Raw genomic sequence first — 16,706 nt, 5'->3', positions numbered from 1 at the left:
AAAACAGTTGCAGTGATGGTGAACACAGCATGTCGCATCAGTCATAAGCTTGCTTTGAATGCATGTTTCTCACAATAACCCCCTATTCTTGAACTGCTTGGTAAAGAACCCATTTACCTATGTACATAATAATATGTTTGGGTTTGTCTTCGCAGCCTCTTTTCGTAATATTCGTTGTTCGATACTTCGTGACATGCATTAATCGTCTGATTATTGTGAAGTGTATTAATGATCTTCCGTTTTCTGTTTTTAAATATTTGTTCGCTCTTGGCATTCTTGTTATGTAACACAAATATTGCGGTGCTATCGTTCAGATGTAATGTGCAACTAACTCTTTGCTACGTCTATTTGTAATATAAAAAAAATGGATCCGTTGAGTCTGATTCTTTGATACGTTTATGTGCACTCCGTATCATAATCATGTTTAATGTGGTTATATTTTACTATGTTCGATACCCTGCTGTAGTGTATTGTAGTTAGAAGGCTTGACTATATTTGCACACGGATTGCTGTTGCGGCGGGAGGTGTGTTTGTTCCCTATGCACATAGTTATAAGACACTGTTCCGGAAGCAATTGTAGTTTAGTTGTTTTTATATCTGCGATTCGTGTAAATCTTGCTTTTATAGTCCTTGCCTGTGCATGTCTTTATGTGGAGGGGGATCATATATGGTTCGTGTCGTTTGCTGCATGTTAATCACATTCTTTTTTATTTGCCCTTGGGGGACTAAAGTAAAAGTAAACATTTCTCGTATTTTGATTGACGATTAACAACTTGACCTACGTAAAATAATGTATATACTGGTTTAGGAATACAGTGAAACGCAATGTATTGTTTCAGTAATAAGAAACATACGCAAGCTCACACTTTATTATTATTGCAATTGTTAAGATCATCATTAAAAACCGGAGCATTCCAGCCAATCATTTTCATAAATATTTTTCGAATTAAACATGACACGTTCTAGTTTGAAAATAAAGTCAGATCGGACATTCGTGTAAGTTAAAACAAACAGATTTGTCGCTCTACGGAATGCATATACGCAATCCTTTATAGTATATACGCATCAGCTCATCTTAAACAAATAGACACCACATCTTGGTGAATCTTCGATCTGAAGTCAACTGTGTCTATTTTAAGGATTGGGTATCGCATAAAATCATGCGTGGGATGTTGTTTTTTCAGCTTAAATGTTCACGATCCACTTCCGAATGATCAACACTCGATCGACGATGACTTCACAACGGACCGAGAGGAATTCTTTCAGGAATCTACTAAAGATGACCTAGTGCGAACTCTCCAAGAACAGTATAGACAAAGTGCGAAAGGAAAATGGACTCTGCTACAGCATATATTTCATGCAGGACATTTTAAATCATGGGTCCAAGTTCCTGATAACGAAGATGACCTTGACGTCGAGGTCACCAATGAAGACACCGTTCAAAAGGAATCGTATGGCAATGCTAGCCAGTACGATTCACCATCATTAAGACCTCGAAAAACAATAATCAATGTAATAACGATAATAAGAGTGACTTTCCTCCATCGCAAAAAACCTTTTCCGTTCGACCAGCACTGAGAGTCAATTTTTCCACAAGGTACAGGCAACTTGCACAGCCGTATAGAACTCTTTTCATTTCATTGTTTCCTCTATCTTAGTTTTTATGCTTTTTTCTGCTAGTTCTTACCTTCTACCTTTTTACCGTTGATAACATTTGTGTGTTGCCTATCAAGTCTCGACACTCACTAAAATAGAATGTAGAAGCCATACATGCAGAGGCTGTTGTTTGATGACTTTAGCTGTTTACTGACGTTATCTCTGTAAGGATTGTAATCGATTGTTTTGTTAATCGATTTAGATTTATGTACCTATGTAGTGGCTAGTGTATTGCTATTGGAAATGATATAAATCGATATACATTAACAATTATTTGTCTACTGGACATCCTGTGAACAAGTTTTAATGTTTCGCATCAAGTTTGTGTCATGTTATAAATAAAAACAATAATTGCAGTATCAACAATAAAATTTTTATTCTTGTAGCGGCCTTACACAATTTCGTCCATACTAATCAAACGAACCCGTCGTTTTCAGTGAACCAACCATAATTGGTGCTGATGACGCGTCAGAGCCATCAACTCCGCCTTTTACCAACGGATATGCTCGGGATGTTGTGAATTACCGAGGTATTTTTGAAACGCACTGATATCGACCTCGAATCATTAAGACATACGGAAAGCACCGGAGAGAAACCTGTGTATGACTTTAGAAAACTATTGCGAAAAACTGGGAGACTGGAATTGATCGCAGCAAGTAATAACTAATTGCGTTGTTGGTATTTGTTGATTTGAAATGACCTATTAAACGATTCACCTGTATTAGATCAAACACTTGTGTTACATTCTTGATCAATGGAAGGACTATTATCTTGATATAAACAATATGAGTAGTTTTTATTTAAATATACTCATTAAATATTAGCCGTTCCTTTTCCATTTCCGACAAAAGCGATGAAATTTTTAGATTGCTATGCTTTAACATGATTTGCAATTCTGTTGTGTTTTGTATGTATGTTCTTGATTTTCTTGTTGTTGTGTCTTGTTATATGATCAACATTTATTAGCTCGGCTGTTTTCGGAGAAACCCGAGGTATTGTCATAGCCAGCTCGCCGTCCGACGTCCACCGTCCGACGTCCCCCGTCCGCTGTAGGCGTCGTGCTAAAACCTTAACATTGGCTCTAAAATCAAAGTGCTTCCACCTACATGCCACACCCCATTTTTGGTTCACTAGGTCAAAGGTCAAGGTCACTGTGACCTCTAATATAAAACTTAAACATAGGCTTTAAAATCAAAGTGCTTCCACCTACACTTTGAAACTTCATATGTAGATGCATCTTGATGAGTTCTACACGCCACATTTTTGGGTCACTAGGTCAAAGGTCAAGGTCACCTCTGGTCACTGTGACCTCTAATGTAAAACTTTAACATAAACCTTTACATTCGCTTTTAAAATCAAAGTGCTTCCACCTACAACTTTGAAACTTTATATGTACATGCACCTTGATGAGTTCTACACGCCACACCCATTTTTGGGTCACTAGGTCAAAGGTCAAGGTCGCTGTGACCTCTAATATAAACCTTTACAGGCGCTCTAAAATCAAAGTGCTTTCCACCTACAACTTTGAAACTTCATAGGTAATTCACCTTTCTACACGCCACACCCATTTTTGGCTTGGCTGATGTTTCGGAGAAAACCCGAGGTATTGTCATATCAAGCTTGTCGTCCGCAGTCGTGCTAAAACCTTAACATTGGCTCTAAAATCAAAGTGCTTCCACCTACAACTTTGAAACTTCATAAATAGATGCACCTTGATGAGTTCTAAACGCCACACCCAATTTTGGGTCACTAGGTCAAAGGTCAAGGTCACCGTGACCTAAAAAAAAATCTTACAAGCTTTCGCAGCCGAGCGTTGGCACCCGTTATGCGGTGCTCTTGTTGTAAATTTGTTATTAGAAAAAGCAATATGAACATTATTTATAACGGTATGATGTTGAAATATGCAATATTTTACACAGTTTCCTCCTTGAAATATGCATATCTATTTATTATCGCACTGTTGATTTCTTTAAAGGGGTCTGCAAACAGTTTGGTAAAATGACACTGTAAAAAAACTGTCAAAGATTCCCCAAAAATGCATGCAAAATATTCAAAGAAGCAAACTAACACCCCTACTTAGACAAATGTGTATATATGCCCAATTATTGATTGTCAGCATTCAAAATTATAAAAATCATAAAGCGTTTTTAACGCTTTGCACTGATAATTTAGCGAAATGGTATATAACCGACATAGCGTTTAAAGTACGAATCACAATAACATCCTGATTGGTGAACTGTGAGCGAGTACGCGTTTGCTTTTAGAGGTCCCTGGTTCGAACCTATAGGCAGATATATTTTGTTGTATCGTTTACCTTGTTATTTATTTATTTGAAGCTATTACAAGTATACAGTTCTGTAAGTAAATACATACAATGTTGTTTTGTTTTAAATACGAAATGGGATAAAATGTTTCCTTTAAAAGGGACCAGTTTATTGACAATCACTTTATTATTTAAATGTACCAGTATAAATCAGTTCAATTTTCTTTTACGTTTACTATGAATTTTGTGATAATAAAATGTCTCTTTATATAGTTTTGAATTAATCTAGTACATATGTTATTGTACTTGCTCGTTTGACTATGTTTTTCGTGTGGGATACAATATTATGATACAATATCGTTGTACAAACATGACATACTTTTACATAGTATTTTTTAAAGTATTAACTAATTATCATTTTTTATAATATTTTTTTATAAATGATGTACCTTTACTTTCAAGCAATAGTGCCCTCTTGTATAAGTACCTTGTTTTTTTTTATAACAGTGTAAAAATTGTCTGCAAGCGAAAACACTGATGTTGTATTGCTTTACACACACCTAATGCATATCATGATTATTAAGGAACATAATATACATTTTAGTTTGTAATGTGTGTCAACGCGATTCCCATTTTCGATCATGTATATATTTTGTCTGTTAAATGAATTACGACACGCTTTACGTTTTTGCACCAAACATATCTGTCTCGTGTTATCTGTGATGTTGATCTCTGAAAAAACATATATTCAGAACATAATCTTGCCAAAGTATTTGCCATATAACAAAGAACATTCAAAGCAATACATATTTACTTATGTTTACTATTGTATGTATATCATTTAGCATTTGCAAGCTTTGCCAAGTAATACCATTAACTTTGTCATATTTCGTATTGATGTTATTTAACTGTTATTTATCTGTTATTTATGCTGGTGTGAGAAATACAGTATATTAATTGTTGAACAGTATGCAGTCACACTTGTGTTACATATAAGGTAATGCATATACACGGCAGAAACGTATTTGTGACCAATATATCGTGACCAATATATCCGCTCAATACACACAACTCTATAGTCTTAATATTTACGTTTAACATGATAAATTACCTTTTTAGCCGGATTTTTTTCGAAAAAATCTCGGCTTATAGATTGATGTTGTCGGGCGGGGCGGGCGGGGCGGGGTGGCGGCGTGCTCGAAAATGTTAAAGTTCTTATTTCATGGTATAACTTTGGTATGCTTGGACCTAGAGTCTTCAAACTTGACATGAAGGTTGGCCAGGATTAACAGATGACCACTGGTCATTTCAAGGTCATTCATTTGAAGGTCAAGGTCACTGTGACCTTCAATATAAAAAATGTTAAAGTTGTTATAACTTTGGTATGCTTGGACCTAGAGTCTTGAAACTTGACATGAAGGTTGGCCATAACTAGTTAGTAACCACTGGTCATTTCAAGGTCATTCATTTGAAGGTAAAGGTCACTGTGACCTTGAATGTAAAAATGTTAAAGTTCTTATTTCATGGTATAACTTTGGTATGCTTGGACCTAGAGTCTTCAAACTTGACATGAAGGTTGGCCAGGATTAACAGATGACCACTGGTCATTTCAAGGTCATTCATTTGAAGGTCAAGGTCACTGTGACCTTCAATATAAAAAATGTTAAAGTTGTTATAACTTTGGTATGCTTGGACCTAGAGTCTTGAAACTTGACATGAAGGTTGGCCATAACTAGTTAGTAACCACTGGTCATTTCAAGGTCATTCATTTGAAGGTCAAGGTCACTGTGACCTTGAATGTAAAAATGTTAAAGTTCTTATTTCATGGTATAACTTTGGTATGCTTGGACCTAGAGTCTTCAAACTTGACATGAAGGTTGGCCAGGATTAACAGATGACCACTGGTCATTTCAAGGTCATTCATTTGAAGGTGAAGGTCACTGTGACCTTCAATATAAAAATGTTAAAGTTGTTATAACTTTGGTATGCTTGGACCTAGAGTCTTGAAACTTGACATGAAGGTTGGCCAGAACTAGTAAGTAACCACTGGACATTTCAAGGTCATTCATTTGAAGGTCAAGGTCACTGTGACCTTGAATGTAAAAATGTTAAAGTTGTTATAACTTTGGTATGCTTGGACCTAGAGTCTTGAAACTTGACATGAAGGTTGGCCAGAACTAGTAAGTAACCACTGGACATTTCAAGGTCATTCATTTGAAGGTCAAGGTCACTGTGACCTTGAATGTAAAAATGTTAAAGTTCTTATTTCATGTTATAACTTTGGTATGCTTGTACCTAGAGTCTTCAAACTTGAAATAAAGATTGGCCAGTACTAGAAGATGACCACTGGTCATTTCAATGTCATTCATTTGAAGGTCAAGGTCACTGTGACCTTAAATGTTAAAATGTTAAAATTGTTATAACTTTGGTATGCTTGGACATAGAGTCTTCAAACTTGACATGACAAACTTTCCTGTCATTTAAATCAAAAATCCGGCTTCAATGCGGTCATCTCCGACCGCGGAACTCTTGTTAAGAATTGTTGTGATTGAAGCATGTCGAAATAATTGTAATGTCTGTGTTATTTTAAATAAGATGCTTTATAGTTATATGTTTTAAACATGTCTTGAATATATCAGTTTTACTTTTAAGTTTATGATGCATATTAAGCAGGGTTTTATTGATTGTTTTAAATGATACAATATGGTGTTTTAAATGATAAATTATGATGTTTTTATAATTGTGTTTTTGTTATATATGTTTATTATATTCAGTTCGTATCTATTATTCACCCACTTATTGTCCCCTACCGGTTTCACCGGAGGGGACTTATGGTCTGTCAGTCTGCCTGTCAGTCCGTCAGTCACACTTTTCTGGATCCTGCGATAACTTTAAAAGTTCTTAATATTTTTTCATGAAACTTACAACATGGATAGATGGCAATATGGACATTATGCACGTCATTTCATTTTGTTCCTACGTCTAACATTGTGGTTGCTATGTCAACCAAAATAAATATTCTGAAAATGGTGGAAGTTCTGACAATGGTGGAGCCGATAGGTTACCATATTGCTTGACAATACTTTTTTAAATCATAATCTAATGAATTGTCACTGGATAAGTAGTTTGTTTAAGAGCAAACATTTGACACAAAATTGCAAGTAAAAATATCCTTCCATAAGAGTTTGATGACGAAACGATAGTTCTGTTGTTGTCGTTATTTTTTGTGATACTACGAGGATCGCTTATATTAAGTATAAAATACATCACTCATTGTATGAGCCGAGTGTTCCAAGCGATATACTTTTACTCCTGGGGTAAGTGGTTCGAGCCCAGTTGATGGTTACTTTTTTCTTTCTTTAATTGTTTTCTTGTTTTTTGTTTTTTACTGGAGCTTTTCAGATCAAATGTTTAAATTTATGATTCTTTAAATGATAAACTTCAATCTATGCCAAAATCTGGAAAATGGTCCCTTTACTTGTTAAGCTTTGCGACGCAACTCAATACATGTATGCAATACGACGCTGTTGAGCAGAGTCATCTAACAAGCGGTGAATGCTTTTTACAGCATTGGCATGTCTCACATTATTGGCAACTCATACATATAATATTTAGTTACTGAAAATATTACCAAAATGACGTTCCGAGCGAGCCAATAATCGTATTCGGCGGGTCGAATTGTTTCATATCTGAAAAGAATCAGAACGCGCGACTACATCTGAACAAATGGAGTCTACACTCAGTCTTAGCCAACGACGCTAAAGATAAGTAAAGCCACAACGCAACGAAAAAAATCCATAGAAAATACAAATAAACGTATCACACAATCCAAAAAATACAATATCGAAAAGAACTTCAACTTATGATTAAATTGATGACATTATTAAATATGAAAAAATCAGACATCACACAACAATGATACACGACACGCTCTCCTCAATGACAACTTAAATCAAATGTTTATGACTATAAAATTACGATATGCTGTTCCATGTATTTCTTCCATCCATACATCTTTATTATATTCGAACCATACTGTTTTTTGAAACGTTTGTATCGAATGGTGAACTTTCTGACAAAACTCCCGATTAACAAAATCGATTCACTTATCTTTGCGATTTATTTGTAACCTATTTAAATTTTGAATTATACATTATAAAAACACATCCCAGAATATGTTCGGGATTCGTTCGATATATCCCTTTTGATAAAATATTCTTTTGTAAAAAAAAGCTCTTTAAAATTGATATCCTGAAAAAAAGAGTCAAGTTTGTTTTCGTCATAAATTGCTTATTTAAGTTACAATAAAAGTTAGGAAAGCTTGCTCGATGAGACATTTTAGAAAAATAACAAAATAGGATGATGTATTATATTAACATAGGCATAGCTTAGTCGGAGTTGTATTATCGGCAATAGCCATATAGGAGGTTTTGGGGATTCCGATTATGACGTCACGTTTGCGCATGCTCAAATTTTGGCCGTCAAAACTGCGGCCATTCTGCTATTGTTTGCATTGATGAAGCGCATCGTGATAAGGTTACAAACATATTCGCGACCCTTTTGAAGAACAAAAAATACTCAGAAATTGAAATTCTTTCAGATTAAATTTAATCCAATGAACGAACACAAATAAGGACGAAAACAAACAACAAATTGATTGATTTTATGTAATCAACATATAGAAACTGATTTGAATTTATTTGTCTGTAAAAACTTACCTTGTTACAGATTAACTAAATCTTCTTGATAAATGTTAATGTTTTTTATTTAATTGTTCACACCAATTTTCACACTCTTTGTTTCAGCATTTTAACCCAGTGTTTAATTGCCCCTTTCTTTATCACAAACCAATTATCTCGATATGATCCAGACAGACAATTACTAAGAAAACAGTGTGTCATAAACCCAGGGACCAATACTTGTTTTACTCTGTATGGGGTCTCTGCATAAACCACATGTGTCTGGTCATTAAACACAATTTATGAAACCTCCATGTCATCTCTCGACATATTAAAGGGGCCTTTTCACAGATTTTGGCATTTTTTAACTTTATTCATTAAATGCTTTATATTGATAATTGTAAACATTGGATCGTAAAAGCTCCAGTAAAAAATCAAGAATAAAATTAAAAAAAAGGAAAAGGACATTGCCCGGAGCAGGTTTCGAACCAGTGACCCCTGGAGTCCTGCCAAGTAAAAACGCTTTAGCCTACTAAGCTATTCCACCGAGTACACATACATGACGTATTTTATACCTTATATAAGCAATCTTCGTAGTTTCACAAAATTTGACGACAAAAACAGAACTCTCCAAATTATTCAATCGTTTCGCGTTGCAACGCTTTATAATTTTTAGGTTTTAAAATCGTCAAAAGATGCATATAATGGCTATATTAGACCATGGTAAATGTTCATTATTACTGTTTCCTCACCAATATCGTAACTAAAACGAAAATTTGCGAATCTGAAACAACTTTTTTCAATTTTGTCAATTTACCAAAGCGTGAAAAGATCCCTTTAAGTCACAAACTTAACAGTTGCTTTAATAAAATATTTGAACATATTTTAAAATAGAAATTTGTCCGAAATGGATTAACAGCTAGGAACTATTAAGTATATATATTAGCCAGTTTAAACATAACGATAAAGTGTTTAATAACTATACATTTAAAATATTGTACACATTTACTGCTACACAATTAACGTATTTAACGGGTACCTGCAAATGTAAACTCTGCTATAATGTGTAAAGATCGTGCGTTACTGCAGTGTTCGAAACATCATCATGAAAACAAGCAATCGCGTTTGGTCATTATAGGGATATAAAATACTTGCGTTAAATAAATTAAATTTGTAGATTAATGGTATCATAAAATGCTAGATTTGTATCGCTCATTATCACTACAGACGAGTTTTCAATATACGTGTACATGCAAAGACAGTTCAATTTGCAAAATATGCAGGTGTTTTTTTCAATTTGAATGCTTAAATTTATTAATATTTTCATTCAATGTTAACGAAACGAAAATTCATTTAACGTTAAAGAAAATTAAAAATACATTTCAAGATTGAAATGTATTGAGCTATTTTAGGGCTTTGTTTTATAACTGATTCAATGCACCCCTTACACTAAATTTCAATCGCGAATGAAAAATAACACTATCGCATCCACACCACTTATAATAATATTCAAATTATTATATGTTTTATTATTTTTGAAATATCATTTATTAAATTCTTATTTTTTTTGAAATACGGGTATTTGTAGTTTTGTTTTGTGAAATTGTAAGTACTAAGTCTTCCGACGACCTTAACTCTGATACAATGTAATTGGCCGCGATTAAGAAGTTGACGGCCAATCTATTTTTACTAACGGAAAACCACTCTTGTGACGTCACACAAAAACCTCCTATAACGACCATCGGGCAGTTATATCGACAGCGGGCCGATTATAAAGGTCCGGATTACCTCTGTCGTATGGTATTGTCATTAATACTGTTTCGTGGCCTGTTTCTGTTATTATTCAGCATTGTTTTTGGTGTAAATGCTCCAATAGTAGTATCCATTCTTCACAAAAGTAAAAAGCTATACACATTGGATATATTAAGGGAAAAAATAGCATAGGCGTTAGCCAAACAAATAATCCGAATAGCTTCTTAATATGACCGCTAATAAAAATAATGTCGTTTGCTAGTATAAGAATGCATCAGATATTTATATACAGCACATGAACATGATGAAACTTCAGTTCGACATTATTAATCTTAATGCATGTATTATATTTGCATGCAATCTGAAAGAAACAATATTTGTATTTTAATTTATATTTTTCGGCTACACCATTCGATATCAATGACAGAACAATCTCTTTAAACGAAATACAAATCGATCGTTCTTTATTAGTTGTCTACCATGGTTATAAACTTGACAAACATTTTATGTTTTATGATTAATTTGTATTAACTTAACAATTTAATTCTTAATTCTTGAAACCGCATCCTTATGCATCCAAAACATAACGGTGGTTTGTATTATTTTATAGGATTGAATAAAAAAGACGACTTCGGACTACAAAGAATTTTGTGTAGTATATACACTTGTGTAAAAAGCCAGTAGTTGAGTTCTGAACATGAAAACATCGTCTTGTATCAAATATAGCAGGCAATAGGTATTTTCATTAAGCGGTATTTTAGATGCAAATCATCAACACATCCATAAATAAATGTCAATTAATTCTTCACGGCATTTCATATTGATAGTTACAAAAAAACAATTGGGCGTTGAAATTGATCTTTTTTATTGGTGCTGTTTTATTGGATAGTGTAATAGTTAAGCGGGTCGAAGAGGTTGATACCGCCAGTGATGTTCAGAGTGATGACGCCGAAGCCACACCCTTGCACCGTCAGCTAAAATTTACAGGTATGATTCATATACACACTTAAGACAATTGCACTATTTGTGCACATATGGTTTGCACCTGTCGAAAATTCACACTAAGTAGGTCTTCAAGCAAATGGAATTAAAAAAGCGGGATTTTACGTTATATAAATGAAGATGTTTGACAAAATCGTTATGTATGTATACGCTTGCATAGAACGTTACGTTACACATCACAAATCTGTTATTTATTATAAAAAAGTCACTACCTGAAACCCTTCTGTTAAACAACCAACGACAAGTCCAGAGAGTCCACCATCTCTGATGTATTGGCTATTTACAAACGTTGCAACAGCAGCGTTCTTACTCATCATATCAACGCAATTTTTCGGGGTCACCTTAAAAGTAAGTATCGTTTTTTATAATGTCTTTCAATTTGTACTTTAAGATTGTATAAATTAATTAATCAATAAAAGTTGTGTTAATCAAAATATTTTATTTCGATTTCATTTACTTTTCAGATTAAAGATACATTTGATCCATTATTGATACATGATTAAATAAATACATTTGATTACACGACTATAATTAAAGATTCACCTGTTGACCAGCGTGCCAAGAGCTTGTGTTAGTCGAAACCGTATAGCAGTGGTACAGCACGAGGGCTTCGTGAGACCCTTTCTCCGCTGTGTGACACGCCGTTGCATTGCTATGTGTAAACGGACCCGTACCGTTGACTTTCGAACACGTAGGGACTAAATTAGAGAAACATTTGCAGAATAATTTCCAGGTGCACGTTTATCCAATTAATATACGTTGAAAATGCATTTGATTTGTATAACTGATACTACTTTCAACTAAAGAGTTAAAAGAGAGAGAGAGGGAGAGGAGAGAGAGAGAGAGAGAGAGAGAGAGAGAGAGAGAGAGAGAGAGAGAGAGAGAGAGAGAGAGGAGAGAGCGAGAGAGTGAGAGAGGAGAGAGGGAGGGTGGGAGGGAGGGAGAGATTGGGAGGGAGGGAGAGGGGGAGAGAAAGAGAGATTATTTTATGAACATGCTATATAATGTTTTATTACACATATTTATTGCTTTAATTTTTTATCATTACGTCGCTTTATTGCTATAGTGCTCTATCTCCATGTTTTTCAAAATGACTTTTTTTATATAGCTGTGTTCGTGAGAACGAGATCTTTTATATGAGGTAATCGGATTCAAGATTCAGTCGTCACAGAAGAAGTTTTTCGATTCCATTTTGCGCTATCTCCCTCATTTTTACAAACAAATGAATCTGTACTGCACCATCTCCGGAACTTAGAGCAAAGTAGTTTTCACGTTCAAATAAGCCTATCAATTGCTATCAATGCTCTATCTCCTTAAAATTGCAAATAGCATTAAAATTTAATTTACTAAAATAAATATTTAATTATATTCACATTCTTCGTTTGCTGATAAACACTCCGGTATATTTGTGTATACGTGCATAAATAAGTGAGAATATAAAGGTTAAACTTTTAAATTCGTTTTTCTCCAAAAAATGAAAATGGTAGTTAGAGCACTATAGCAATCAAGTGACGATATTTAGTAATCGATTGCATAGATAGACATAACACTATTAGCAATGAATTCGGTAAATATTTATTCGATTTGTTACAAACTAGATGAGTCAGGTAAAATGTAATCGTCTAGGATTTAGTATATAAAATGGGTTAAGGGGAAAGTTAATTGGTTTATAATTCACAAAGTAAAGTACATAGGAAATAATTGATATGTTTCCTTATAAACTTGAAAATTAAGTCGCTTTTTATGTCAAGTAGTCATGTATTCCCGATTGATTCCCAAGATACACTATTTTTAAAAGGAAATAAACAAGTGAAAAATATTATATAAAAATAAAATGTTTTGGTAGAATATAGATTTTTACAAAGAGTGATCATATACAATAAGTATGTTTTTTTATTGGCTGCTTTTTTTTATTTTCTCTTGCATTTTGTGGTTTTAAAATCAATAATCTATCTAAACCATTAATTATCATATCTTAATGAATATATTAAATAGATGATAAAGTCTGTACAGATAAATATGATGTTAGCAAAAACGTGCGAACGAAACGTTACCTGCTGGAGTGGTTGGCATGGGGGTCGTCGTAGAAGTTGTTGTTGCTTTTGATGTTGTTGTCGTAGCTCGTGTTGTAGTTGTTGTGGCTATACAAATTTTTTTAATTTCCAGGAATAAATATCACGGCAAAATGGACTTATCTGTATCGTTCCATATATACAAAAATAACGCGACTATAATCATAAACATTGATTATATATCATAATTCATATTGCTTAAGTCAAACAACTTTAATCATGGAATAAGTGTAACGGAGGCGTGCATGTTATTATTAAGATATGGTTTGAGCCAATTATAAATAAGACTCTATAATGTTCGCAGCTTGAACTCGGCCAGCCACTGTCGCAGTTAGGGATGGAAGGATCATGAAGGCTTTGCTGACCATTATTGTAACTTATTGGACAATGTTCGCCATCAAAGCCAGTTTAACATAAACAGCCATTTGGATTATATTCGTTTAGGCTGCTACACTTGCAGTTGATTTCGCAATGTAAAACACGCCAAAGGATCATGAAGGCTTTGCTGACCATTATTGTAATCTATTGGAAAATGTTCGCCATCAAAGCCAGTTTAACATAAACAGCCATTTGGATTATATTCGTTTGGGCTTCCACACTTGCAGTTGATTTCGCAATGTATAACACGCCATCCATGGTTGTGTACACTTTGGTAAATATATTATATTTTACAAACTAAAATTATAAATGCGGATAAAAATGTGGCCCTTTCACGATTTGAAATTTTTCAAACAACTGATTGAAGATGAAAATTCAAAGAGGGCTAAACCTTTTAAGATACAAGCGGTATACGTGTGTTATGTTTACTCTGGCAGGGAGTTGATAAACTTTAGAGTAAGCTATAACACGTTTTTCGAAAAAAAGTGCTCCAAGCCATCCTGCGTCACAAGGACAGCCATTTTAGTATGGATGATTATGTTTACCATTTTAACACGCAAAATCACATCTTATTCATATCAATTCCTGATAACATTATCAGCATAAGGTGTGTGAGTGACTCTGATAAGCCGCAAATATATTGCACAGAGACCTCCAGAATTTCCCAGGTTACATACCATTCTAATGTCCATGTTTGTTTAAATAACAAACGTAACAAAACTGAGTATGTTTCTTTGTTCCAGACATTTAGAAACTAAATTTGTATGTCCCCTCGGAATAAATATAAAATAAAGAAAAAACGATTGCTGTTAGACACAAAGTTCTGGTTTAAGTCGCGTCCAGGAAACGGACGCGAAATCTTTTCAAAATAAGCGTAAGGCTTTCTATGCAATCGATCTAACATAAATAAAATAAATAGGTTTAAACTAAATATTGGTCGTCAAACATGGGATCAGACGTTTAAGTGGGAGCAAACATTTTTAATTTTTGTGTATACGTGCATAAATAAGTGAGAATATAAAGGTTAAACTTTTAAATTCGTTTTTCTCCAAAAAATGAAAATGGTAGTTAGAGCGCTATAGCAATCAAGCGACGATATTTAGTAATCGATTGCATAGATAGACATAACACTATTAGCAATGAATTCGGTAAATATTTATTCGATTTGTTACAAACTAGATGAGTCAGGTAAAATGTAATCGTCTAGGATTTAGTATATAAAATGCGTTAAGGGGAAAGTTAATTGGTTTATAATTCACAAAGTAAAGTACATAGGAAATAATTGATATGTTTCCTTATAAACTTGAAAATTAAGTCGCTTTTTATGTCAAGTAGTCATGTATTCCCGATTGATTCCCAAGATACACTATTTTTAAAAGGAAATAAACAAGTGAAAAATATTACATAAAAATAAAATGTTTTGGTAGAATATAGATTTTTACAAACAGTGATCATATACAATAAGTATGTTTTTTATTGGCTGCTTTTTTTTATTTTCTCTTGCATTTAGTGGTTTTAAAATCAATAATCTATCTAAACCATTAATTATCATATCCTAATGAATATATTAAATAGATGATAAAGTCTGTACAGATAAATATGATGTTAGCAAAAACGTGCGAACGAAACGTTACCTGCTGGAGTGGTTGGCATGGGGGTCGTCGTAGAAGTTGTTGTTGCTTTTGATGTTGTTGTCGTAGCTCGTGTTGTAGTTGTTGTGGCTATACAATTTTTTTTAATTTCCAGGAATAAATATCACGGCAAAATGGACTTATCTGTATCGTTCCATATATACAAAAATAACGCGACTATAATCATAAACATTGATTATATATCATAATTCATATTGCTTAAGTCAAACAACTTTAATCATGGAATAAGTGTAACGGAGGCGTGCATGTTAATATTAAGATATGGTTTGAGCCAATTATAAATAAGACTCCATAATGTTCGCAGCTTGAACTCGGCCAGCCACTGTCGCAGTTAGGGATGGAAGGATCATGAAGGCTTTGCTGACCATTATTGTAACTTATTGGACAATGTTCGCCATCAAAGCCAGTTTAACATAAACAGCCATTTGGAATATATTAGTTTGGGCTGCTACACTTGCAGTCGATTTCGCAATGTAAAACACGCCAAAGGATCATGAAGGCTTTGCTGACCATTATTGTAATCTATTGGAAAATGTTCGCCATCAAAGCCAGTTTAACATAAACAGCCATTTGGATTCTATTCGTTTGGGCTTCCACACTTGCAGTTGATTTCGCAATGTATAACACGCCATCCATGGTTGTGTACACTTTGGTCAATATATTATATTTTACAAACTAAAATTATAAATGCGGATAAAAATGTGGCCCTTTCACGATTTGAAATTTTTCAAACAACTGATTGAAGATGAAAATTCAAAGAGGGCTAAACCTTTTAAGATACAAGCGGTATACGTGTGTTATGTTTACTCTGGCAGGGAGTTGATAAACTTTAGAGTAAGCTATAACACGTTTTTCGAAAAAAAGTGCTCCAAGCCATCCTGCGTCACAAGGACAGCCATTTTAGTATGGATGATTATGTTTACCATTTTAACACGCAAAATCACATCTTATTCATATCAATTCCTGATAACATTATCAGCATAAGGTGTGTGAGCCGCAAATATATTGCACAGAGACCTCCAGAATTTCCCAGGTTACATACCATTCTAATGTCCATGTTTGTTTAAAGCCACACACCTTGAAATAAAGTACACGTTAATCAATACATATTGATGCAATTTGAAAGTGTGAAAAATTGTCATTAAATCTAAAGCCTAGTTAGCAAGTAATTTATTTATTTTTTAAATTTTAAAACCGAAAGTAGGATTTTTATACGTATACGTACATTGCGACAAACGCGATTTTTTTTAGT

The 16,706-nt window shown here is 33.9% G+C and overlaps 1 protein-coding gene across 1 annotated transcript in view; it reads right to left on the bottom strand.

The window, feature by feature from the left end:
• The window catches only part of LOC127849333 (spore coat protein SP65-like), a 111,698-nt gene that overhangs the window by 85,039 nt on the left and 9,953 nt on the right, over nucleotides 1-16,706 (bottom strand). The window contains exons 8-9 of the mRNA XM_052382064.1: nucleotides 15,437-15,523; nucleotides 13,407-13,493 (exon numbers count right to left, since the gene is read on the bottom strand). Coding sequence (XP_052238024.1) covers nucleotides 13,407-13,493; nucleotides 15,437-15,523 — 174 coding nt within the window. The remainder of the gene's footprint in view (nucleotides 1-13,406; nucleotides 13,494-15,436; nucleotides 15,524-16,706) is intronic.

The sequence above is a fragment of the Dreissena polymorpha genome, chromosome 10 (assembly GCF_020536995.1).
Source record: "Dreissena polymorpha isolate Duluth1 chromosome 10, UMN_Dpol_1.0, whole genome shotgun sequence".
Taxonomy (NCBI): Eukaryota; Metazoa; Mollusca; class Bivalvia; order Myida; family Dreissenidae; genus Dreissena; species Dreissena polymorpha.
This window is presented reverse-complemented; position numbering and strand designations above follow the sequence as displayed.